Here is a 26490-nt window from a genome sequence, read left to right as displayed (position 1 = left end):
GGAAGGGGTAGCAGAGGTGGAGGGAGGACAGAGGGGGGAGTCAGAGGGGGCGAGGAGGGCGCCTGCCCAAACCAGCAACACCCCATGTTGCATTCTAACACCTATTTATTTATTTATTTTTTCTTGTACCTCTCTCTCTGAACAAACCTATCAATCGGTTTTCTCTCTTCGTTAGCTTCGTCGACGCTACACAACCGGCGTGACACACAAAATGCATGGAGCAAACACAGACGGACACCTTTGGCAGCACAGTCCTCTCCCTCAGCACCCAACTCCCTCTTTTTTTTTCTCCTTCCATTCATCCTCCCTCCTACCTCACCTCCTCTCTCTCCTCTCTCCTCCCCCTGCCAGCCTTAATTCCTCTCCCCCCTCCATTGCTCCCACCACTCTGCCATCTTTCCCTCTGTTGCTTTCTCCCTCTGTCACTCCCTCGCTGTGTTGTAATAATAAACACCCCATCCAGCTGGGCTGATATATGACTGGAGTCAGTTTCATCGCCTGTTGCCGAGCGAAGCGGGGCAGGAGGGGGGGGAATCAGTGGGGAGTCTTGGAGGCAGCGACTCCCAGGTGATGCATCCTCCACTTGATACTGGTGGACCGAGGTGCGCTGGGAAATTTCATCTGTGCCAAGTCTTTGCATTTGAAATGATTCCCGCGCACGGAGGGATTTATTGTTACGAAGTGGGGTGAAAATACGCTCGCCTTTCAATCGCTGCGGCGCTAACAGATGCTATTTGAATAAGACAATCTGGCCTAAAAGGTGATCAATTAACAACATCAGTGAGAACACACAGCATCGTTGCCATGCTCGTGCAACATTCGTTCGCCGTGCTTGTGCGGTGAGATCATTCATTTTGCAAGGTGAAGGTTTTGATAAACGAGGTTCTTCTCCTGTCGGTTAAAATCATATTTCTTTCACCAGCTGCAAAGACTCCAGTTTCCTGCTCCGGTGTAAAAGGTGGTCGGGGAAAGGTTTCATCCTCCCACTGCTCAGAAACAGGTTGCAGAGAAATGGGCCATGACTATTAATCTCCCAGGGAGATATGTCCTTGTTTTGGTTTACACAAGCGCTCCTGGCCCAGGTGTGAACTCGTGCACTTGACCTTTATAGATGGAGAAGGTTGTTGCAGGTGGAACTATGGATTGAATACAAAAAAAAAAAAAAGAAGTGCCCGGGAGTAAACCCAGCTGCAAACTCTAGGTCACAGATGCAAACATTTGTCAGCACGCCAGAACCAGCGGATTCAGTCTGTCAACAATTAGGAGAAAATCATGAAATTCTTAAACCGTTTATTGCTTTGGAAAACCACACGGATAGGCCTCAGTAAACACGCCCCTTTACTGCTCTTATCCTATAAAATAAACACATCCATAATATTTAAGGAAGCTGTTTCCAGTAAAGAGTTAATAAGTGGGATGCTGGCTCAGTTTACCCCATGCTTGTCCTCGGTAAGATTCGCAAATCCCTCAGCAATGATAAATACAGCCCATAAAGGAGTACTCATAAAACAAAACAAAACAAAAAAAACCACCACGCAGGCACGGAATCAGAACTTGTCCCTCACCCCCGAATGCTGAAGCAATTATAACAGTCCTGATGGGCATGTTTTGAATCTACATTGTGTTTGTCTAATTAATTAGCATATAGCCTATGGATAACACCAATGAGCTGTTGTAGTAATTAATTCATCTAGATACACATCACCCCGAGCCAAGGTTACTGTACGTTCACGTGCCGAGTCGATCCCCACAGAGCAGCGCGTTGCTAAGGCAGGCCTGACGAAGTGTGACAGTGCCACCGTTCCCTTCCCATTACTTTGAATTGTGGTCCTACAAAAGCTGGAGCACTTCTTTGTTTTGTGCAGCCGTTGACAGCATAATAACATTTTCCTGGTAAACAAGGTAAAAAAAAAAAAAAAGAAAACCCATCTGGCTGTTTAAACATCAAATGTCTTTATGGTAATGTTTGAAATGTTGTGGCTTAGTGTGGCACTTTTATGGATATGTATTAGTTGTTTTTTTTTTTCCTTTACAAAAATGCTGGATATTGGTTTAGACAGGGCTAATGGCATGGAAGTGAGCTCTGGGCTGTTGTTTCTCCCGCACATGCCAACTTGACAGGAGATCGGAGACGTACGTATATCTGCGGCGGGGCTGGGAGTGTCTTCCTCTGTTCAAACGGCAGGAATGGGTTAGTGACAGGCGGCCAAGCCCGGCGGACAGAGGTCACTACCTTGGTGAAATCAACTGCGGAGATGGAAGGGTGGGGGGAGGAAGCGCATGTTTGTGATGTGTCAGAGTTTGTGTTAGGTAGATGACACAGAAACTGCTGACGTTTCGGGCTCAACAGAGTTCCCGTGTCACTCCGTGCAACCTCTGATTCAGTGGACGCACCTGACCTTCAGCTACTCACGTCTCTTATGATTAACTCGGCCTAATCTATAATTACAGTCTTCCCCCCCCTCACGTCTAATAACAATATATGTCCAGCTCGCCTCCGTATATTATCCTCCTGTAATTTCCCGATGAAACAGAAGGAATGAGAAATCGAGAAATGCACTGCTGCTGCTGCTGGTGGTTCTGTGTTTGTTGTAAAAGGTCACTTGTAATTTTCCCTGCCAAATCAGCCTCAACAATTTCTCTGGCAAGCTTTTCCAGCATTGCGCCGGCGTGTGTGTGACCTTTTTAGTGGGCAGATGATAACCGTTTCCGCCGAGACAGGAATAGAAAACAAAATGACCTGTTTAGAGACCAGAAAGGGCGGCGTAAGCAGTTTGCTGCCTTGGCAAAGCTACTGGCCTCTTTGTCAAGAGAAAAAGGAGAAAGTGAGGAAGTAGAGTATGAGACCGATAGATAGAAGCGGAGATAGAGAAGAAAAATGACCGTGCGTTGTGCACGCCGCTAGCAAACTGCGTGTTTAGTAATCTTCCTTGACCTCAGCCTCTGGTCATTGCAATGTGGCTTGTCTTGTGTGTGTGTGTGTTTGCATGCATCTCTGGTCTTCAGCCAGGGTAAAAGAGCATCCTGAGGCCTGCTGGGGAAGACAAGCCTACCCATGGCGGGATGATACTGACCTTTCACCCACATCTGATCCTCCGCCATGCTCTGCTGCAACCAAACTGGGCACAAAACAGGAAAAACTTGTCGAAATTCCAACGCACGCCGATCGTCACACTGCGATATAAACTGGCGCTTCTTGAGCACCAGACGACGACTCGAAAGAGAGAAACAAGACTGGATAAAAAAAAAAACTTTGTAGATTGTCCGTGTGCAGAATTAAAATTAAAATTTCTCCTGAAACGTACTAAATTAGGGAACAAGTTTCGCCCAAGGAGAAGCTCTTAGCATAAGACAAAGTTGAAGCTGCAAAAATAATGACTTTTGTATGATCTACTATTTAAAAACTGTTGTGGTTTAGTAAAAATTTCTCACGTTCTCTCGCTCAGGGCTGTGTGCTCACCCATTTTTTTCTTTCCCTCTGCCCATTTTTTTTTTTTTTCTCTTCACAGCAAGAACACAGACTTTAGAAATCAGGGCAGGGGAAAGCACTGCAATAAATGGGTTGAGGATCTGTCTTGAGGGTTGTTAAAACTCTTCTTTAACACCAGTACAATCGAAGGATAAAAGATGGCAGGGGGAAGCCAACCACATTCACCCATACTGTGAAACATGTTTCTGTGAAAAATGTCTGCTTTTTTTTTCCATCTCCCTTCATGGCGGTTTCTCCAGATATACTCCCAGATGGGCTGCTTTGACAGCCCTCAGTAGGACACCAGAGTGGCATCCGCGGGATATTAGTTTAGGTCAGAGTTAGACGGACACATTCCTCGGCTGGGGAACACAGCTTTCTGGGGCTATATTCACTATATTCCTCCACATACACACTGTTTTTTTTTTTTTTTCCCTTCAGATTGTCATTGTTTCGACATCTGAACACATTTTCCCCCTTCAGATCTTTACATCCAACTGGGAACCGACACTTCCTAGGTTTTATTTCGAGCCCATTGTTTCGTTTGACACGGGCGCACCGCATTGTTTTGACCCTCTCTTGACCTTTCCCCTTCTTCTTGACCCCCAGATGGACACCCTGGAGGCTCTGGGAGAGGAGATCAGCGGGATGGCACGCTGTCCGTACGACGCCAAGCACGCCAACGTCGCCCTCTTCGCTGGTAAGATTAAACAAATCTCCGAACGGGGGGAACCGGCGATTATCTTTATTGCGTTTATCATCGCTGCCGTTTTCGCTTCGGCCCCCTTGTCCTGTGGTTTTACATTAGGGGGAAGTTTCCATGAGGTGAAAGTGGATTATGTTTGTGTGATAGTTCTCCTGTTCGCTGACTGCCATGAGGCAAACACATTACTCTCAATTTTCTCCTATCTGCAGCTATTAAACACTGGAACATGCCTGAGCTAGATGGGAAAGTTGAGTGTATTTGGGTAAGGGATTAGTTGCGGTTGTATTTAATATTGTTCTTAATACCCTGCGGTTTATTCTAATGGCAGTGCTCTGACAACATGTCAGAACGAGAGCCAATCTATGCTACATGCGCTGGAGCAAATCATCAAAACTTGGGGCTACATTTGCTCTGTGTCAGGAATTTTGCTTCTTATAATAGAGCCCTTTGGAAACACATGAATAGAATTATGGTTAAAATATATAAAAAAGAAGAGAGTCGTCTGTCTCTGGCTTTTATTGTACTTTTCTATCATCCTCTTTGTCTCTCATTCACTTTCCTTCAAAATGCACAAGATTAAAAATAAGTCACAAATGGATGGGACAGGAATGAGTCACTTTTCCGTTGGCCGGGGCGCGATTCTTCTGATGCAACGGGGCCCACGGGCTGCTAAACTAATCCAGTCCCCCCATTCACATTTGCTGTGAACCGATTTATGGCGGTATTGATGAGCTGTCCCCGCCGGTTCAAAGCAGAAGACGAGAGTAAATGCCTAGCTTGACCAGTTAATGTGTAGCAGAGCTGCTTGGAAGGAGCTGGAAGCACTGAGTAATCAAGAGGGTTCCTCTGACTGCTATCCTTTCAATTATGTAGTTTGAGTTTCCACTGTGGTTCTAGCCACGGCAGGCTGAGGTCATTCTGGTGGTGAATTGTGTTTATGGTGCATGTGTGTGTGTGTGTGTGTGTGTGCCTGCGAGTGTGCGACTGTGGGTTTTCTGTGACGCTCTAAGGCTGTGTGTGTGTGTGTGCAGGGCTTCGGTGTTTGCGCTTTTGAAGAGTGTTTGCAAGATTGGGCAATTACAAATGTGCAGCATGTTTAAGTGTGTGTACAGCCTGTTTGTTGTCCATCAAAGAGTCCCTTCGGTTTGTGTGATTCATTCATTTTCCAGGTCTGAGCCATCTGAAACATGTTTGTGCGCCCGGCCACACAGAGCAGGAATCTCCGAGCGGCTTTACGGTGGCTTTATGTGTTTCTCTCTTGATTTAACTTGACTCCCTTCACCTTTTTTTTTTTCCTCCTCCTCCTCCTTTATGCCTCTTCATTCTTCTTCCTTCCTTTGTCTCCATCTTTCCTCCTTATTGCTCTCTCCGTCTCTGTGTTCCCTTCTCCAGATGGCAAGCTGTACTCGGCCACCGTAACAGACTTTCTAGCGATCGATGCGGTCATCTATCGTAGCCTTGGAGACAGCCCGACTCTGCGCACTGTCAAACACGACTCCAAATGGCTGAAAGGTGAGTGGGGGACACACAAACAAAAGTCCCTGCGGTTGGAAAGCACCACGCTGTCTTGACAAGTTCGAAAACAAAACCAGACTTTGGACATGCACGCTTGACCACATGTTTGTGTTTTTTTTCTGTGATTTATGATTTCTGCGCCCAACATGTCTCCGTGCCACCGCCGTGTATGAATGAAGGTATGAGGAGCAGGAGCACTTATGCTAATGCTACACGCTCTGTTTAATGCAATCATTTTGCCAACCTGCCCTGGTGAAGTAGAAATTGCTCTGCCCCGGGGAGAAACAAGCACAAGTCCGGTCTGTCAAAACTCAATAGAGTGATCCGTCTTTTTTCCTGCATGCAAATTGTTTCGCTGATATGATGGATGATAGATGGAGGCTCTCAAGGCTCACAGTCGGTGCTTTTCTGCATAATATGACAGATATTCCGGCTGTTTACTGTGAAATATAGTGTCAGAACTGTTTTGTCACGGCAAGACGTCACTTTGACTCATATTTTCTTTCCTCCCGCAGAGCCCTATTTCGTCCAGGCTGTCGATTATGGGGACTTCATCTACTTCTTCTTTCGGGAAATTGCCATGGAGTACAACACAATGGGAAAGGTAAAGCACGGGCGAGCCTCTTCTGCTATTGTTTGAACTCTAATCAGAGGTGACTTCCTATTTACCGGGAGAATCGGGAAGTGCCTGAGGAAACTAACAGGATATGGGTGTATCACATAACTGGAAGGAGGCTTTCAGGAGCTGTAAAGTGCCCAAAACATTTTTCAGCAACAGCCAAAATACCGGGCAGGATGCAGGACCCAAAATAGATCCCCATTTTGAAGTCTAAATATATCACTTGAATTGCACGTCCGCTTGCGTCCCGCGGCGCACCCGTTTGACCTATCGTCTCCATGTTTCCCAGGAGGAGTTCCACCCAAGTGTCTCTGAGAAATGAGACGAAAGGTTGAAGAAGAAACAGGCTTTCCTCAGGTGCTACACCAGAGGGACGGAGAATTTTTCCTATTAATCTCCGCCATTCAGTTTTGGACCCTGCCCTGAGAAAGTTTAATTGGACACCAGGTAGAAGATAATGGAAATGAATTGCTCGGCGTGCGTTTTGCGGGATAAACGAAGGGGAAAGTCGCGGGAGAGGGAAGACGAATACAGATCAGGCCTCTCGATCTGTTTTGAAAAGCGGCGTCGGTGTAATTATGCATGTGGTGGTTTGAACTGATGGCGCAGAGAGCAATTTAGCATTCAGCGGATGATATCTCTTTATTATTACACAGTACAATGGCCCTCGCTGACAATGTAAACAGTTGTCTGTGCTTTATGGCAAGCTGATAAATCCACTGTGGCGGGTTTGTGTTTGCTTTAGTTTTAATATTGGGTTGTTATCTGGAAAACACAAAAGGATAAATATTTCATTACTCAAGTGAATTAACAAGCCTCCGGTAAGGTATTTGCTCGGTGTAATTGATCTACATATGGGCGTTTGCGTGTCCCCGTATATCCAGTTGTGACGCACTGATAAGCCCGTCTGGAAATGTGAAATAATTCCACTTGACAGTCTCACCTGATCTACTTCATACATTTCCTGTAATCTCGCCGCTCTCCAACCTCAGTGAACGTGTAGGTTTTTAGTGTAAATGTGTGTTTTTCTGAGCTGGAATTGCTGCATTTTCTGAGTTCATATTTGTATGTGGGTCAATGGGGGAAGTGGAGGATTGAGTTGAGTGTGTGTGTGTGTGTGTGGTTGTCTGTGGGTGTGTGTTTAGGGATCTGGTTTAAATGCATGTTTGCTCCCATTCACACTGTCAATTTCAGGTCAGGGTTAGATTTATAGCTGTTAAGTATAGTGTAACAGCAGCTAATTACAATACGGGCCACGTTATCCGACGGCAGAGTTGTAATTACGGCGCTGGCTCCTATTTGAAGCCGCTCGGTTTAAACTCTGCGTTGCCAGGTGCTGACTCTTAAACAGCGTATCAAACACACTAATTTACTCCTCTATCTTTAATTCGCCATAAAGTGATGAAACACTGGATTAAGACACTGTGATGATGTCTCCCGAGGATTTCTGTCAGTCAAGCAGGGCCTGTAGTGAGAAAAGCTTCTTATCCTGCAAAAAGTTTATTCATGACTTTGGAAAGAGCGGTTGACAAAACAACGTCACCATCAGGTCCTCCTTCTTATTTAAATGAAGTTTGCCCATTTTCCCTTGATATGTAGTTTGTTTTTTTCTCATCCATGCTTGCTTGAAAATATAACATCATTAAATGATCAAATGCTCAAAAACAGCTAATTAATGTACGAGCTGTGCCGCCTAAATTTCCTCCACTAATAACAATTTGAAGACAAAAGACAGAGATCAGTACAAAGGAAACGATGGTCCTTTGTTGGCTGCTTTGACACATTTGCATCTTTGTTAAATAGTCACGTTGTTTAGCATAATCCCCCTAACAACAACAACAACAACAACAACAACAACAACAACAACAACAATAAAGAATATATGAGGTGATAAACAGTGGTTCAAAAATCACAAACACTGCGATGAGGACTGGTGTGGCTCCATCATCATCCTGCTATCGGGGGGGGAAAACACCCTGGCTTGTTTTTTCTAAACCAATCACAAATGTCTTGGGAAGTACTAAGCACAGGATGTTGTTGACTGTACATAAAAGCAAATCAACCCTTTGTGACGTCAGCCGTAGTTTTAAAGCTGTAATCTCGACAACGTCTGACTCCGCCCGACTCTCTCCAAAATCAGTGTCAATCATCAAAACGTGCTATTTTTAGCTCGCTCTGTGTTTGTTGTTGTTGATTCTTGAAGGGGATTTTGGAAACGGTAAAACACAGATGGTGAAAGGGCAGCAAAATGCCGCGTGAAATGCACTGCTGGTGGCGGCTTAGACTTCCACTTTACATCACAAGTCCCCGACTTCTTAATCAGTTTGATTAAATCAACATCTGGCCTTAAAGGGCAATCCCGTCCATTTTACGCACCTGTTGGTTGTTTTTTTGGGGGGATTCTATGGATGTGAGTGTGAAAAAGTAGTAGTGTGGCTCCAGAGGGGAAATATGAGAAATCGCCTCAAGTGTTGGGCTGTGTTCCAGATCACATACTTCTTACTTGCAGTACAGCCGCTCTCCTCACAGAGTGTTGCATGTAGTATGTATACAGCTGGGACTTTGTCATAGTGCTGCACCTGAAATTTTAATTATCCTGCTTATGTAACCGTAGCTTCAACCGTCTTCTGTATGTGATGCATATGCCGCTGTGCAGGATTGTGGGTCAGGAAAAGTATGCTGACTTGCAAACTGCAAAATGCAACCGGGTATTTTTGGCATTTGGCATCCTATTATTGGGACGTCTTTTTCAGGCGTACTATATATATATAAAGTGGAAGTATGCGAATTGGATCGCACCCTTTTTCTATCTCTGGCTCTGCAGCATCAATCAGAATCCCCCCCCCGTTTTTTTTTTTTTTTAACTGCCAAGTCTGGAGTGTGATGCCAAATGATGGGCCGACAGAGTGACTGGTGAACCTCAAGATGCTCAGACGTAACCTTACAACTGTGTCCGACCTGCTCAGGTGGTGTTTCCTCGGGTGGCGAGGGTCTGCAAGAACGACCGAGGAGGCTCGCCCCGTGTCCTGGAAAAGCAGTGGACCTCGTTCCTCAAGTCTCGGCTGAACTGCTCCATCCCCGGCGACTCCCACTTCTACTTCAACATCCTGCAGGCAGTGACGGACGTCATTCACATCAATGGGAGGGATGTCGTCATGGCGACTTTCTCCACTCCGTACAACAGGTAAAGAAGGGAAAACTAAACCATCATTTTAAGTATTTAAACATCAACGCTGACCCGTTGGGGTTGAGGCCGTTTTTATTCAGCTTTTCCTCTCATCTCAAATAAGTTCACGTGTGTCAACAGCCCCTTTGCACTTTCCATTTATTATCCTGATTATCCTTCTCGGTTTGAGGTATTTTTTAAAAACGCCCTCAATTCATCAACATTATGACAGAGTGACCTTTGTTAACACTGGAAGCGTGTGCCTCTTGGCGACGTGTAATTTCTGATCCTACCGGGTCAACATTTACATCTTCTGTCAAAACACTTTTGTTGCCCTTTTGACATGCAGGTGTTTAATCCTATTTTTTTTTCTTCCCTTTTTTACAATTCATATTGGGAACTGCTTTCATATTCACAGGCAGTGGGAGTTTTTATCTAAATTGAAAATTACCACAAAGCCATAGAGCTCGGCTGATAGCTCACACATATTGTAATTTTCCATTTTATGGCTGCTTTTTAGCAGATAAGACAATTGCTTGTGACAACGCAATTGAGCATGGTTAATGGACATTAAAACCCAATGAAGCAGCGCCTCTGAAATTTTCTATAAGCGCTGGTTTTGATCCTTGCATTAATTTTCCATTTCATAGTCAGGGGGTGAAATTAGAGGGAGCGCATTAGACTTTGGGCAGCACTCGGGGTTTGTGTTGTCTAATTGTCTGTCTGGATGTCTGGCTGGGTCGCCGCATGGCCGCCAACTTGTTCACCTTGTTATCAGCCCGATACAAACAGACATGTGACTGTCTAACTTTCTCTACATATCCAATACAGAGGGCAATTACTGTAATTTAGTCTCTAAGCCAAGAATTAACAACTCTCTGACCTTGCTCTCTATAATACTGCCCTTGTGTACGCCGTCTCCCCAATGGCTACATGATGGGCTTAACCCATGATGCAACAGCGAGAAAATCCAGCCAGCTGAGGGAAAGGAAAAAGATTTCTCTCTTTGTAAACAGCCCCCTTAATTTTTATTTCGGAAAGCAGCCGCATAAAAAACCGAAAAGTGACTCAGTAATCTGCTATGCATTGATTCCACACAGACATTAGCGGCTTCACGGCTGTCACAAGACGGGTGTTTTTCCCCTTAAAATGAAAAGCAATAATACCATAATCGGTTGTCTATATTTTGAGCCTCACAGTGGACTTGTGATGGATTTTGATGCCTCCAGGCTTTTTGGGGAAACCCAGTCTGGAAGAGGAGGAGGCTGAGGAAATGTCAGATGTTGTAGCCTCATATGTTAATATCCAACAGATACAACGCTGAGGGAATATTAGGTATAACTGCTTCTGGATCAGTTTAAGTTTTGTGTTTTTTACCCTCAAATGTGTCTGTTTGTGTAAATAAGAAAAAACCAGAGAATAAAGAACTGGGTACCTTTTATTTTACCAACATGCTGAAACCTTGACAGTATTCAAAACTTGACTGCATCCCTCAGTGTAAACATGCAACAGCTAAAATAAGCCGTCCTCAAGGGATTTAACCCTTCTGAAAAGCGGATTGTAAATCCATTTTTCCTGTCTTTTGGTGATAGTCCAGAATTGGCAAGGTTCTTCTTTGATATGTTCAGTCAAGAGGATTGTTTATTTAGTTTTTTTTCTCTTTTTTTTTTTGCTGGTGGGTGTGTGCTGTGGCAGTATTCCAGGTTCGGCGGTGTGTGCCTATGACATGGCGGAGGTGGCCAACACGTTCACGGGGCGTTTCAAAGAGCAGAAATCCCCAGACTCCACCTGGACGCCTTTTCCCGAAGAGAAGGTTCCGAAGCCGAGGTACGACAGCAGTTAATTAACCGGTGCACGCATACGCTCAGATACACACCGGCACTCGTGGGATTTAACACAGTCGCACATATATATATATATATAGAGACAGAGTTGCTCGTTCTTTCTTCTCACTCGCGGCTCTTTCACACATGCAGACATAAAAGATGCACCCTAATCAATGCACAAGTCTTGCTGAATCATAATGTGTTAATGCACCATATTTTAACTCGCATTGCATGTATATATATATATTTTTTTTTTATTATGTTCTGACCTTGTTATAGAATTACACATCCCGTGTCACATTGCGTCACGCCCACACACTGTAACGCACAGCAGCGCTAGATGCCACCCTTTTATATCAGAGCTGCACCCCATTACCTCACCTCTCCCCCACATGCAGCTGCATCAACAAATGAAGCATGAGATCATTTTACAGATGGCTGGCTAATTCCACAAATGTACCAACCTGATCAATCTCCCATCTATTGTTCGCTAATTAGCGCGCTAAGAGCTGCTCTCCTATCCCCCCAGAAAAAGGCTGATTTACTTCAAAGATGTGGGCTATGATAATTGTTGATACCCAGTGTTTTCTTTCCTCTTTTTTTTTTTAAATTCCCATATGTCTGAGGAGGCGGCTCCTTACAAATATTGTGCATACATCTCCATGCATTGTGTGAATGAGTGTATATATATATATGTATATGTGTGAGTTTTACCCACTTACCTCAATTAGCATGTAATTGCTTGTTTATGTTCAACAAGGTCAGGCGCGGCAGTGATCAGATATCCTCGCCGTTGTTTCTGCAGTAATTGATGTGATGGATTTCATTTCCATCCTCTGGTGTGTTCAGACCTTTTATCTGCAGGCAAACAGACGGAGAGTTGTAACAATGCCACTTAGGTCTGGCCCCGTAGCAGACTGTTCCTCCATGTGGTAGACGCTCGTACTGAATCATTTACAGATTTTCTTATTTAAGAGATGTCTGTTTCCGTTCAGCTCTCCATATGCGCGCGGACATAAATGTAGCTTTCTTTTTTTTTTTTCTTTACAGTGAATAATGGCTTTGCTTACACTTAATTTAACAGTATCAGTTCACTTAAAGTGAGCAGCTGCTGGTTTGACTTCATGTGTAAGCTGTTTTCCATACCTCATTTAAGGCCCTTAAAAATTCAGACCTTGAATAGTTAAAAGAAAAAAAAAATCATCCCCAAATTGTTTTCACTCCACATTTCACAGGATCTAGAAATTCAGTCCTGTCTTTGCGTAATGATGTGATACAGATGTGTTTAGGGATGCACAGAATCTCCATTATTGCTTCCACATCTCCACCTTCCAGAGAATTACATAAAAGAAGATTTTACGTTCCTCTCGAGTGCACACAAATGTATATTGTATAGGGTCCGGTCCTTACGCGTTGACAGTGTCGGACATTCGGTGTCCAGCTGGCTAGTATTTCTAGGACCTGGTGTGGATTATGTGCTGTGGCTGGGTATCAAAGACCACGCAGTAAAGGGGTTTTACAAGCTCTCCGAGGTGAGATGCCTGTAAAGGGGATATGCTATCAAAAGCTGCTTCCCTTTTTACAAGAAGCTCACCAACTCCCTGTAAAAGGATCAGATAGATAGAAAGTTTCAGTGCTTTGCCGCAAACCCAGTGAAAAGAAGACATCTTGTGTCCTCCAATACGGCCGAAGCCTCTTTTTTTTTTTTTAGCTATTTAGAGTCGCACTCTCATTGATTTTAGGGAAGTTGAACTTTCTGTCTTCTATTGGAGCTTTCACCATGAAAAATAGCTCGTTCTCCCTACAGTAAATGTGGTGGTTTTTCATTTGGGCTTTTTTCTCTTTCTTCTAACCATTTCTTTTCCCCCCTCTGCCATCCTCCCTTCCTCCTCATCACCTCCCTCCCTCCTCTACTCTCCATTTTGCAGGCCTGGGAACTGTGCCGGCACTCCATCCATGGAGAGGTACAAGGTATCCAATGAGTTCCCCGACGACACACTCAACTTCATCAAGATGCATCCTCTGATGGATGAGGCCGTGCCCTCCATCGCTAACAGGCCCTGGTTTCTCAAGACCATGGTTCGGTGAGTATTGCGCTCTCCAAAGGCCGCCGTCATCGTCGTCTATGAGCCTCTTCAGCCCGGTACGATAATTACATGAAGTGCTGCTCGGAGAGTCAGGCTCATTAAAAGACAGTAGTACTCCATCGCAAACCAGCCGCTGACCTATTTTTCTCATAGTAAAGGAAACACCAATCTACGCTATACTATCCTTCTCCCCGATTGACTGAGCTGTGATGCGAGGGAGACGGAGTAAACAGTTTGATGTACATCCTGACGCTGTTAGCGACACGCAAACACGCGTGAGCGCTTATTAAAAAGACGAGTTCTTCTCTTTGCATGTTCAAATCCTCTGGGGGTATTTCAAAGAGAGGATACTGGAGCAAAAAGTACTTTTTTTTGTGTTCTGTGGTTGGCTCTCCTCTCTTGAGTTTCTGCAGTTGAGCCCATTTCCCAAAAGCCAGTGCACTGTGGCTGATGCCGTTTGATCATAAAGGTCTGTCTGGCTTCTACTTACACTGCACACACACACAGACATTTCAGCCAGCCTCCGGGGGGAATGCGACAGCACACCGCCATCCCGTCGGCACTGCAAAATGAGCTGACGGTGCATTTGGTTAAAAAAAAAAAGTAGAAAATCTCGTTTTTTTAAAAAATTCTGGACGTGGTTCCGAATTGCAGCTGCTCAAGATTTAAGGTTAGGAGAGCTTTGCCAGGCCCCTGACAGGCCTCAGCGGTGCTAACATCACTTTAAAGATCAGCTACATAAAGAATTCTTCATAGGTTTTACAAGGTTTTTTTCTCTTTGCATCATATCACATCTATCTGCTACTTTGCTGAGGTCTGACCTACATACTGTGCCGGCTTAGAACATGAACAGCTTTCATCAAGGTTACCCCTGCGAGTCTCTCCGTTGGTTCGTTAGCGTGCCATCACATATGACTACATTATGAATGACACCGTGTTTCTGTCTTTACATAATCAGCAATCCGACTGTTTAATTTGATTTGAAATGTCAGCACAATGAGCTTTGCATGCGAGTCAAAGGCAGGAGTTAAAAGTGTTATGTAAGCTCAAAAAGCATCATGAAGGCACATGGGGGGGATGAAGAGTGAGGCCCTTAATGATGTCTGTCACAGCTTCGATGTGGAGCTGAAGTCGTTTGGAAATGAAATCAGTAATAGGGTTTGATCCTTGTTACACCTCCGAGAGGACACCCCAATATCCAGCAAGAGCTTCTTTTTTTTTTTATTCCAATTTTAAAAAGCTTTTCTGTCTTGAGACTTGCTGTGCTGTGTGACGGGGACCTCAGCTGGCTGGGCACAATGAATCACTCAGAGGGGGGAAGACACTCTGAAGAAATCCCCTCTTGCGATTTTTATTATCTTGAATAGGAAAGGCGGTGAATGTGCGATTCTTTGAGATTGTATTATTTCGCCGAGATCAAATCCCATTGACACAGTCCTTGGAGCTCCCGTTATGATTGAAGAGATCAAAACCGCGTCAGACCTTCAGATTGTCGGTAATATTGATTGGATAAAGCCGGTGACACGGTGCGTTTTAAGAGATATTTTAGGAAAACAGAAGCGGTGAATAGGATAAGAGGATGTGACCTTGCTTCTGAATGGGCTCATGGTATAAAACTGTCATCGCCTGCACAGGAATTCTCTTTGGGTGTAGTAATAGCTGTTTTAGCGGTCGTGTAGCTTCTCGACCACCTTCGCACAGAAAACATTCAGTAAACATTAATGAGGGTGAAAGTGGACTTCCTGGATTTCCGGATAAGCTCTCATCTTTAATCTTTAAATCCCATCTCCTTCAATTAAAAAATAATGAAAACAAGCATTTGCATAATAAACACTGATGCACAGATACCTTTTTTTTTTGCTCTGTTTATGAACTAATAGAGAGATGGATACCAGCAGCTGCACTGCCGTGAAGTCAGATGAACAATAAATAGCTTCAAAAAAAGAAAAAAAAACAACAACAACCTGTTTTTGTTATTTGATCTGTCTGCATTTTTTATTCTAACACCCGCAAGCACAATAGGGCATCGCTCCAAAACTCACTGACTGGCAGGTGTCTAATTTGCTAACCTGAATCTGTTTGGTATCGTTGGAGTTTCATGCACGTCCAGCTGGTGCTCAGCCAAAATGTGAGATCAGCAGCTGTCAATTAGAAACCAGGGAGACGCGTGCTGTCTGCTGCCTGGAAAAGTTTTTTTTTTTTGATAATGTTTTTCTTTTAGGAACCACCTGACGTGCCCTATGGCAATCCCACTCTAATGAAATAACAATCAATTATTGAGATTAACAAAAGCCTCCTGCTGTTAGTCTCCTTTAGACGACTGACGTGCATGATGGAAGGCTCATTAATTAACTGATTGATTGATTGATTATATAACTATTATCTTGGGTATTACTATTAACAGGTTTATTTATTTTAATCTTCTCTGTCGTGTGTTTTTATTAGTGCAAATGTTCTCAGTTTTTGCATGTACAGTATTGGGATACAGTTCAAAATATTTGCATTGAACCCCTGCTGGTGATGTTCGCCGCCATCTGTTGCTCCTCCGACAGGCAAACCTGCTCCTCCGCCGGTGGCCAAACTGACTAATTAATTGACTGGTTGATTTATTTCACTCGGTCTTTTCTTTATTCCAGATACCGTCTGACGCGCATCGTGGTGGACAGCGAGGCGGGTCCCAACAAGAACCACACGGTGGTGTTCCTGGGCTCTGAGAAAGGCATCATCCTCAAGTTCTTGGCCAAGATGAACAACGGTTTCCTCAACGACAGCCTGTTTCTGGAGGAGCTCAACGTCTACAACCCCGACAAGTACGTAGCTCTGGACGTGCGAGAGAGACGGACAGAAAAATAGAAACACATGGATACAGTTGCTACAAACGGAGAACAGCTTATTGCGTATGTGTGTGCGCTATAGAGGGAGAATGTGTTTAATTTTGCATGTTTCCACCATCCACCGGCTCCGCCAACCCACCAACCCACCAGCTCCATCACGACCAGTCAGCTCCCCTGACCCAAGCTGCACAGCAACGCCAGCCAACCAGATGGCTACTCTATCATTTAAAAGAGTTTTATCAGGTTACATTCTGCCCAACCACAGCTCCTAAATTAAAGACATAGACCCTAAGGCTCTGGATAACGTAGCGCTGCGGTTCCCGACCACAGCAGAGCCCAGCTCCTCCAAAACGCCGGCTGATTAAAGGAAACGCACGCACACACTCACGCCGAGGTCTGTGTTTGTCTTCAGAGCCAGCCTGGGATCTCTCACTAATACATTACACGTCTGTTGGTGCTCGTATGGTTGTGTGCGCATGAACTCGGTACACAAGGGCCGAGCAGAGAATTGTTGTGTATTTGGAGAATAAGAAGAAAAAAGTATGACCCAGCCAAAGCAAATATTTAGTTGCGCGGTAATGGATGAGAGGGAATGAATGGCAGCACAAATACAGACGGGAGAGAGAAGAGTGGTGAAGAAGCAGAGTAGAGAATGCATTACTGTGTTAGACAGCTGAGGAGGAGAAGAAGAAGAAGAGTGAGGACTTGATGTGAGGGCCTTCAAGGTTACCGCTGTTTGTTATCCAACATGCTGCAACCATCTGATGAGCCGCATGTAGGGGACGGAGGGCAGACCCTCGCTACTCCGCCGCTTTATTTCCCTCCTCTGCTCCGCTCTGTCTCTGTGGCTGAGCTCGAGCATCCGTCGGCTGCTGGCCATCTGGCTTTATTCGTGTACAGTAAGTGACTTTGCCCGCTCGCCTCCCTGCCTGGCTGGCTGGCTGGCTGGCTGGCTGGCCGGATCAGCGTAGGCCCGCTTGTCGTGCATTACCCAGTGTAGATGGACTCTAAGCCCTAATTGAGAGCGTTAATGCAGGACCAGAGCTCTGCGAAGGGGGAGATTAAATCCCAGGAGCTGGATGGCGGGATGGAGAGAGGAACGGAGGGAGAGAAGGGATAGAAAGATGCTTGACACGCCCAAAGGGATTAGAGTGTGCTCTTGTGGGCCGGCGGAGACAAAGAAGACTAGCGGGGATGGAGGAATTGTGACGGAGGAGGGGTGTGGGTTAGTGGATTTTACAGTTAAGTGCAGCGTTATTGCTGACTGCTCACAGTGCCCATCTGTCTGTTTATCTGTTGTATCTGTATCACCCCTTTCTTTATCTCTCTTTATCTCCCACTCCGTTCCTGACCTCTTGTTCTCAAGTCCAGTATTATCTCTGCTCCCTCCCGACCTCACAGTTTGTCTCTCGGCCGCATCTTAATCTCCCTATTTTTGTTTTCTTCCTTAAATGAACTGTTGCACCTCGTTTTGCGGCTCCAACATTTCTCCAGATTTTGTAGTTAAAGAATAGACATAACATTTCCTCCTCTGCTCTGCCTCCTGTAGGTGCAGCATAGATGGCGTGGAGGACAAACGCATCATCGGTATGCAGATAGACAGCAAGAGTCACGCTCTGTGGGTCGCCTTCACTTCCTGTGTGGTCAAAGTGCCGCTGTCGCGCTGCGAAAGGCACGGACGATGCAAGAAGTAAGTTCGACGCTGGCCTTTTAAATGATCCTAAAAAAGAGTCAAACAACTTCAAACCGAGAGGAAAAACAGTGTTCCGGTGTACAACATGTTGTGGGGCTTATGGTGTGTGTAATTGTTCTGCAGATCCTGTATAGCCTCCAGAGACCCGTACTGTGGTTGGGTATCAGAGGGGGCCTGCAGACAGGTGGTCGGCAACACCAAGTAAGTAAACACAAGCACGAGAGAGTTGGACGGGAATAGTTTGGCCGTGCAATGGGTGTAAAATTATCATGCTTTTGTCATAAAAACTCATTAAACCATAAGTCAGCTGCTGTGAAACGAAACATTTAATCATATAGCCTGAAATACTGTTGTGCTTTGTAGAACCTGGCTTTTTTTTCCAGTTTATATCAGTTTACTTTTGGGTCTGCAGATTGATTTTGGGGATAAATTCAGGTTCCTATTTGCTGGAGCTCTGGCTTGTGCCTCTAACTGCCTATTTCTCTCGACACTAACAGCGGCTGAGGCGCTCGGCTTTCGTAATGTTTAGGTCCTCGTGATGGGAAAAACAGGATATCTGAGTTTGCATTATTTAAAAGCCAATACCCACCACATTATCCTGCACCTATAGCCAAGCAAAGCGCGTGTTGCATTTATGTTTTTAACGACTAAAACAGCATCCCGCCCTTTATCGTGATACCTGTTGTCGCCCGACTTTGTCATATCTGTGATCTTCCTAATTTTACGGTGTGTTAGTGCAATTTTCTTTAGCTCAAGGGGCTATTGGAAGAATGAATGGAAGGAAAGTGTTGTTTGCCCCAGGCTCGGGGTTGGGTACGCCGCGCTTGGGAAAGCATGATGGTTTGCAGTAACTATAATTTGTGGCTGTAGTTATGACACAGAAACAGATTATGCTTTCTGAACAAACAGCATGTGGAGTTTTGTGGTGGGAAAAAACATTTTACAGATGAAGTCATAACAAAAGGACCAGCGCTCCGCTGGCTATTTGACGGTGAATGAATTTGATCCCGCCGTTGCAGAATGATTGGTCTGACATGCCAGTGCACCGAAGGCACACGTAGCCACATGTGCGCACAAAAAACTAGCGAGAAGAGCAAAAAAAACACACACTCGCTGCCCATTCTATTATTATTCTGCAAAGCCGAAGCGGTGGGGCTGCTCTGATTGAGTTTCCACTTTGGAGCAGGAGCCGACACAGAGGCATTAAGGGGGCAGATGACCTCGCTTCTTTACTGTACAATATTTCTAAGTGAGAGAGAGAGAGAGAGAGGGAGAGGGATTAGGTCTGGTAGGATCTGCTGGTCTGTGGTGAGCTGTTCAAAAACATTTGCCCGGCTGGACAGGAGGAGAGATGAAATTAGGGAGGGGAAAATATTTAGTTGTTTGCTCGTATAAACAGGTCTCCGCAGAGGAGACGCTTTTCCTTTCCAGACATCAGCCTCCCGTTCTGTTTCTTGTTGATAGCACCATCGCTGCGTCTTCCTACCTGTCCATCCCTGTCTGTGTGTCTATTTATATCCGTCTTTCTTTTTTCTATCGTTTCCTCTGACATATTCTTTCTCTCTTGCAAGCCTCCCGTCCTTTCTTCTTCCATCTGGCCCTGATGCTAGCGTGCCAGCTTTCCCATGTGGAGTTATGCCTCTTATACCTAGTGCCTATAAACAGCTTGCACTCTGGTCTCCTGCAATATGGTCCCCAGTCACCCCATGTTCATGCATATAATTGCATACGATTCCGAGCGGCTGATATTTTGTAAACTGGATCTCTGACAATCATCGTATTAGTCGGTGCTGGTTAATAATGTCGGCCATTGTCTCAAACCCTGACTTCTCTCGGGAGGATAAAATGTGCCCTGTGTGTTGGCTGGTTGCCTGGTGAGCTGCCTGTTCCTTTTTAAAACAAAGCCATGAATCAAAATGAATGGGCGACTTTGAGAAAAAAAAGCATTGTGCACGCCTGCTTCACACTGTAGGTACAGTATGCTCGGTCCCTGGTTGCCCATTCACTACTGTTATGAATAATTAATGCTATTATGCCTGACCTGCATTTCAGCAACCAAGTACCCCCTGTGCAACCACACATCTCACATAATAATCACATCTGATGCAAGATGATACAAAATGAGGGCCTCGGATGCCTCCAGTGCAGCTTGGATCTGATTTAAATATGCATTATAGGGGTTGCAGTGGGACCTTAACCCTGAGCTAAACTGTCTGTAGTGTCACATTCGAGCAGACTGCTCTTCTGTTGCTATAATACAGCCGCTGCGGGACCTGAACCCTTTAAGCGAGGGGTTCACGCTGTGGTTCAATCACTTTCATGTGTGCCAAGAAAGGCCCAGACACTGCATCTGTAGTGTGACCACTCATTGTTAATTAATCTCAACACCAGTGGGATTTAAACCTTGTAATCTTTGTGTCAAAACAGTCTCACCGCAGCCGGTAATGTTATTATCAGCCTATATAGGAAGCCATGACCACAGGGTTGCCTGTGTTTTGGTCTCCTGTCAAAGACGCCGAACGGCCTTTCATTGCCGAGTGGGAGGAGGTGACGACGTCTGCGAGGAAAATCCGGCAGATACCAGGAGTGCTTCGGCTGCCGTTTGTGCTTAGACAGGTTCAATTGTGCAACTCTGCGTCTGCTTTTGTGATTACGGCTGCGTACGATAAGCAAATCAGATTAAGCCGATTAACTGTACCCCCCAGATATGAAACGAGGATGCTGCTCTTGTTGTTGTTGTTGTTGTGTGGCTGTCGTGCTTTATTTTTTGAAGGGGGGAAATGGTTATCGAGAGGGTGAAATTCGCCATCTCCGTTCCAATTAAGGCTCCGCAGAACTGGAGGGGGGGCGGGAAGGTGACTAATAAATTAATGCATGAATGTCTCGGCGTATAAATACAGTAGCGACTTTGACTTCAGATCTGAGCGCCGAACAACAGAAATCCGATAGCGTTCCTCCTCCCTAAAATCTCCTGCTCTTGTCAGGTTCACATTTTCAAATCCGATCAGGGCACAAGGGGTGGGTGATGCTGTTTTGGAAAATCACTCTTCTTCATGCCATAATTGTGACCAGTGGAGGGTGAGGAGGATGAGAGGCGGGCGGGCGGGCGGACAGGCAGGAGGGGGGAGGACTGTAGAGGAGGACTGTGAAAAGCTGTCATGCGTGACTGTGATCCCGGTTGACAGTTGGTCCGCTCTGTTTCACAGATCTCCTTACTGCCTGCTTGGTGGTCTTTCAGGGAGAAAACAGGTCTCGGTGCAGATTGCATCAGAAAATAACATCTCCAAAAAACTCTCTCCCTCTGTGTCATATGATGGCCCTCAAGCATGGTTACCCCTCGCTGCTCCGGTCCGGGCCCATGTGATTAGAAGTGCTCACATCTCTACTGAACCCAGATGAAGTCAGATACGGCGTCAAAGGAAGAAAAGATTGAACAAAGTCAAGTTCTCATAAAAGGCAGCGAATTCTGATAAAAGTTTTTTTTTCTGCTTTCTTGCACAGAGTGAGATAAGATGATTGATACCACTGTCATGTCTGTACAACAAATTTGAGGAAGACGGCAGCAGGAGGTTAGCTTAGCTTAGCATAAGACAGGCAGGTGGATAGAAGTTGCTTGGCTCTGCTCCAGACTACCTGTTCTTGGACGTACCCAGTTTGTTTTAATCCTTTACAAATACCACTAAATGACAACGAGACATTTTATGAACGGAGTCGTCTGGAGCCTTAAATGGTTGCCTAGCAACCGATTCTAGCTTTCTCTGTCCCTGTTTACCAATTTTGGTGCTAAGCTAAGCTAACTGGCTGCACCGCATTAACCATTCAGGCTTAAGGGGGGGAATCACATCCTAATCCTGGCAGGAAAGCAAATAAGCATATTCTTTTTCTCTCTTTTTTTTTTTTTTTTTTACAGCTATACAACACGAGATAACAGTTTTTATTACTGACAAATAAAACAAGTCTATTTTTATCAACACTACTGGCAGCGAATCCCAGGCCAGCTATGGATTTCCTCGCCTGCCTGCATTCTTCATGCATGATTTTAGGGCTCCAGGGCACCTGCTAGGTGTTCTTTGATTTCGATCCAGCGCCAGGCTCTCTACAGCTCTCGCCGTGTGCTAGCATAGGATATTCTGTGTTCGGCGGTGTTTTTGTAGTAGCTTCCTATAGCTTTGTTACTTTGTTAGGTGTGGTGAGCCTGCATGGCCTGGCCTGTTTTCCGCTGCTGACCATGATGTCTCTGTTCCCCGCAGATCAGCCTTTGAGCAGGACGTGGAGCATGGTAACACAGATGGCCTGGGAGACTGCCAAAGTAAGCAGGCCCTCTTCACTCTTATCTTTCCTCCTCTATTCCATGCCCCCCCACCACCACCACCACCGCCGCCGCCGCCGCCGCCGCCACCATTCCTCTCTTCTCTGTTAACTCCTCTTCTCTCTCAGCCCTCCGTTTTTTCCTTCTCCGCTGCTGTCACCTTTTTCTCCCCCCGTCTGTTCCGCCCTCACAATCCTCTCTTTCAGCCTCTTCCATCCATCTGTCCCTTTCGGCTCTCGTCCTCTTCTGTCCTCCTCCCGCTGTTTCTCTGGTCCCCCGGTCAATAGAGTGTTGTGTCCCATTGGGCAGAGACTGGGTTCCTTCTTGCAAATCTCTCCGAAAACACAACACAAACATTCAGCGCCTCACAGGGAAGGGATTTTACTTGTGGGCAGTCACAGGGCTCGTTTTGAAACACACACAACAAGACGGGGCTCTCGACCAAATCGGTCTTGAAAGGTCTCTTTTTCCCCTCAACACAGGGACTGGCGCATATGGAGACTGTATATTTGATCTTTTCATGTCCAGGATAACTGTTTGGATTTGTCAAATAGGACGCCCTGTTGATATTCGACTGAGCGGCTCAGAAACTTCAAAACAAGTTGACATTAAATCACCCGTCTTAGTCCATTTCATCTCAATTTTGGATGTTTATTCAGCGTAAATAACGGCGGCGCATCTTCCCTTCAGTTTCATCAGTATGTTTAGTCAAGGGAACCCGTCGTGTTGAACCTTCATTAGCTGCAGAAGCCATATAGATCACCTCTGATTAGAAGTTGGAGGGATATCGAGCAAGGCAGTCGATTCTGAATTACTTTAAAAGTCATGGCTTTTGATCATGTTAAAGCATAAGCTCCCGTTACTTGCAAGCGATAACACGTTTCTCCTCGTCTCTTTTTTTTTTTCTTCTTCCAGATACCTTTGTGGCACTGAACGGTAAGTATCCCTCATGCACCGCACAGGCAATCAAATAAAAGACAGGATGCTCGTTAAACTTCAGACACACCTCCTCGGCTAGTCAGTCAATCATCCCCTCTCAAGGAAATGAAAACTCCTCCCACACGCGTAAAGACGGGTTATTAATGACTCGAGGTTTTAACTGAATTGATTTCGTTCCTTCCTCTCGATAGACATCCCTTCCAGTTACCAAGGTAATGAAACATTAAAGCGCAGTCGGTCACATTCGTTCCTCGTAGTGTTTCCCCTTCATCCAGCCCCCTCTTTGATGTTTAGAATAAAGGTCACGGAGTTGGAAATCAGGATTAAAATCTTTAATGCTGATTCTGATTCTATTAGTTCTATTAGACCTCCTCTCCTTCCTTGTTTCGCCCTCATCCTCTTTATCCCTCGTGCAATAGCATCGATTAGCCCTGACCTTTTGCTTCGCTAATTGGATGGATCTGGTTGTTGGTGGCTGGTTTAAAGCCTCGACGGTGAAGCGATGCCTCAGCGTTCGCATTAAGCCGGACATGTGTCGACGGAGAGAGAGAGCGAGAGCGAAATGTTAAACTGCTCTGTTTAGAGTCACGAACAATGCTTCTGCCAATTGCGCCAGACTCTTTGGACAGTCAAAGATGGTTAATTGAAAAAGGGCTAATGTAAACACAGATTTTTTTTTTTCTTTCTCACAGATATGTTTGCAATCACACAACACAATCACACTTTCACTCGCCGGCTGATTGATAGCGTTTACGTCACTCGACTCTTTTTTTTATTTTTTTTATTTAAAGAATGATGTGATTAGCCCGCAGCAAAGTCACTCTTATCCGTAACACCCACACCTCCACTCCCATCCACCTTATTTTTATCTAATCGGAGGGCGCATTCGTTTGGTTTTCTCTCTCTTTCACACACACACATGCATGCATACCTCGCAGCTGCCAGATCAAAACAGTCAGATCCATACAGAATGACAAGAATAGAATATTTTGAAGTCATTCCAGAAAGCCCAGCGCTCTCTCTCCCTCCTGTGGCTGTACCCCCACTGTGATTCTCCCTTCTTTTGGAGATCCAGGGTCATGGAAAAAGCATCTGTGTTGCTGTGCGCCCCCATAGAGCTGAGTGCGCTCCCACAGGCTCGGCTGTGTGTTTTCAGGCACATACACACAAACAGGCAACACCCAGTTTACAACCGCCCCAAACAAAGTCTCAGCCACTGCCCGGGCCCTTCCATCTATCTGTCGGGGCTTGATATGGATTTGAAGATAAATAAATGCCCCCCCCTCTCTCTCTATTCTCCTCTCTCTCTCCTACTCCAGACTAGACATCCTCGCCTCTCTTTTAATCTGTAGAAAGAGAGGGATGTGCATCCGTCGGCAGTTTAGGAGCTTTTTTTTTTTTTTTTCTCCTCCTGATCCGTGGAGGAGCTCCGAGGCTCCGAGCTCTCTCTATGTGTGTCATCTGCCTGAATTGCACTTCCCCTGGCGGTGGGGGAATGAATTATAAAATAGGCCTGTCACACTAATCTCTCAGCCTTGGGCCAATAGTTAAATAAATCATTTTAATGATTGCCACGCCACACAGAGGAGGAGGAGGAGGAGGAGGAGGAGGAGGAGGAGGCGCTGGGTGGCGTTGTGTGTGTGTGGGTGTCTGTAGTCTACCAGCAGCATCAGTCCTCATTCCTCCCCATCTTCAAACACCAGCATAAACACATATTGAAAAAAGGATCTCATGCACACACACACACACATGGCTGTCACCTCCTCCGTGGAGAGAGCGAGCGTATCAAAACGGTAAACTGGGGGTTGAGCTCCGCAAGAGGTCTGCTGATAAAAGTGTTGTCACTCCTCATCTAGGGAGGATTTTTTTATTTATTCTTTTTTTTTTTTAAAAAACAAACACGTGGCTTAAATACATTATACTTAAACACAATATATAGCTTGTGCAAAATTGTGTAGGGTGGCTTAACTGTAAGCATATGTGGGATGCTAATGTGATTAGCACGGTTCAAAAATAAACAGTCAGACAAAGCTCATGCACAAATTCCGCTTATGAAAGAAAGTGAGAAAAAAAAAAAAAAAGCCGAGACAGGCGGAGGCAGGGAAACGCAGATTGTTTCGGCGACACGAGGATGTCGACAGAGAGGAGACGTGCGCGATCCATCATCGGCGAGGGAAAGATTGCTTTGTTGCATTTGCACTTTGAGTGAATTCAGAGACATGGAGCGTGTGTGTGGTTCGCTGTCAGTGTCAATTAATCCACTGATTTATTTGTCAATTAACTGATTTACTATTTACTCTATAAAATGTCAGGAAAAAAAAAAAGCCTAAGAGTTGCGCAAGTGTGACGAGCACTCCAAAGCGAAGCCGTTGAGTTGAGCGAGAACGTCGCCGACCGCAGAATGTTTGACGTTTCAGCTTGGAAAAACGATCCTCTGTTTCTCGCTTTATGATTTTAAAAGTTATCGGCACCCGTGAAAATGAATCGAACGCAAAACTGATTGAAAAGTTCGATTTAAGGAACGCCGGAGAAAGGCAGCGGGGAGACGAACAGAAGTCAGAAGTGCTTTGCAGCTGAGGAAAAGTTACAGGCAGACTTCTCGACGGGAGCGATGAAAAGAAAGTTTGTCTCTTGTCCTTCATATCAAAGGTAGGCACCCTATGGTGACTGTGGAGGAATACAATCGTACTGCGCTCTGCTCTGACAGGCCCGACGGAGCTTTGACATGTCAGTCAGAACAGGAGGGGAGAGAATGAGAACGACAGAGAGGCGCAGAGAATGACAAAAAAATAAAAAAAGAGAAAGAAACACGTGTCTATCCTGAGAAACACACACACACATTTGCTAATGAGTCGCCCAGGGTCACAGGGAGAAACTATTTCGTTGCCTCACTCGGCCCAGCAGCTGTCCTTGTGTGTGTGTTGTCTGTGTGTGTGTGCGCTTCACCAGAGGAGTAGTTGTGTTGTTGCCCTGCTGGCCTGTGCTTGCGTGCACTGAAGCCTGTCCCTGTCTGCCCCGAGCGTCAGTTAACCTGTGTTGTGTCCGGCAGGCCACCATCACCACCACCATCACCACACCCTCTCACTTCCCACCTCGGCCCTCCCCGAGGCCGCGGAGGGGCCCCTTGGGCGGGGCCGCATGGTGGAGCGGAAGGACCCCCCCATGAGTTCTGACAAAGGGGAGGACCCCTACGTGGCGGTGCCCTCTCAGACTCAGCCCGAAGCCAATGGTAAGCCTTGGAACGCAACAGCGAGCAGTCAATTTGGTCCATTGTCACCTGTGGCAAGGGAGGGTGAGGCGGGGAGGGGAGGGATGAGCGGGGACGGG

The 26490-nt window shown here is 45.6% G+C and overlaps 1 protein-coding gene across 1 annotated transcript in view; it reads left to right on the top strand.

The window, feature by feature from the left end:
* LOC103374258 (semaphorin-6A) overlaps positions 1-26479 on the top strand; it is a gene marked incomplete at its 3' end in the record, with an annotated part of 57311 nt that extends 30832 nt beyond the window's left edge. Inside the window, exons 7-18 of the mRNA XM_008304321.1 lie at positions 4079-4169; positions 5568-5687; positions 6206-6294; positions 9276-9493; positions 11171-11302; positions 13230-13385; positions 16025-16198; positions 17772-17912; positions 18039-18116; positions 22166-22224; positions 23140-23160; positions 26213-26479. Coding sequence (XP_008302543.1) covers positions 4079-4169; positions 5568-5687; positions 6206-6294; positions 9276-9493; positions 11171-11302; positions 13230-13385; positions 16025-16198; positions 17772-17912; positions 18039-18116; positions 22166-22224; positions 23140-23160; positions 26213-26479 — 1546 coding nt within the window. The remainder of the gene's footprint in view (positions 1-4078; positions 4170-5567; positions 5688-6205; positions 6295-9275; positions 9494-11170; positions 11303-13229; positions 13386-16024; positions 16199-17771; positions 17913-18038; positions 18117-22165; positions 22225-23139; positions 23161-26212) is intronic.
* Between the last annotated feature and the right edge of the window lie 11 nt (positions 26480-26490).

The sequence above is a fragment of the Stegastes partitus genome, unplaced genomic scaffold (genome assembly GCF_000690725.1).
Source record: "Stegastes partitus isolate 25-593 unplaced genomic scaffold, Stegastes_partitus-1.0.2 Scaffold2188, whole genome shotgun sequence".
Lineage (NCBI taxonomy): Eukaryota > Metazoa > Chordata > Actinopteri > Pomacentridae > Stegastes > Stegastes partitus.
This window is presented reverse-complemented; position numbering and strand designations above follow the sequence as displayed.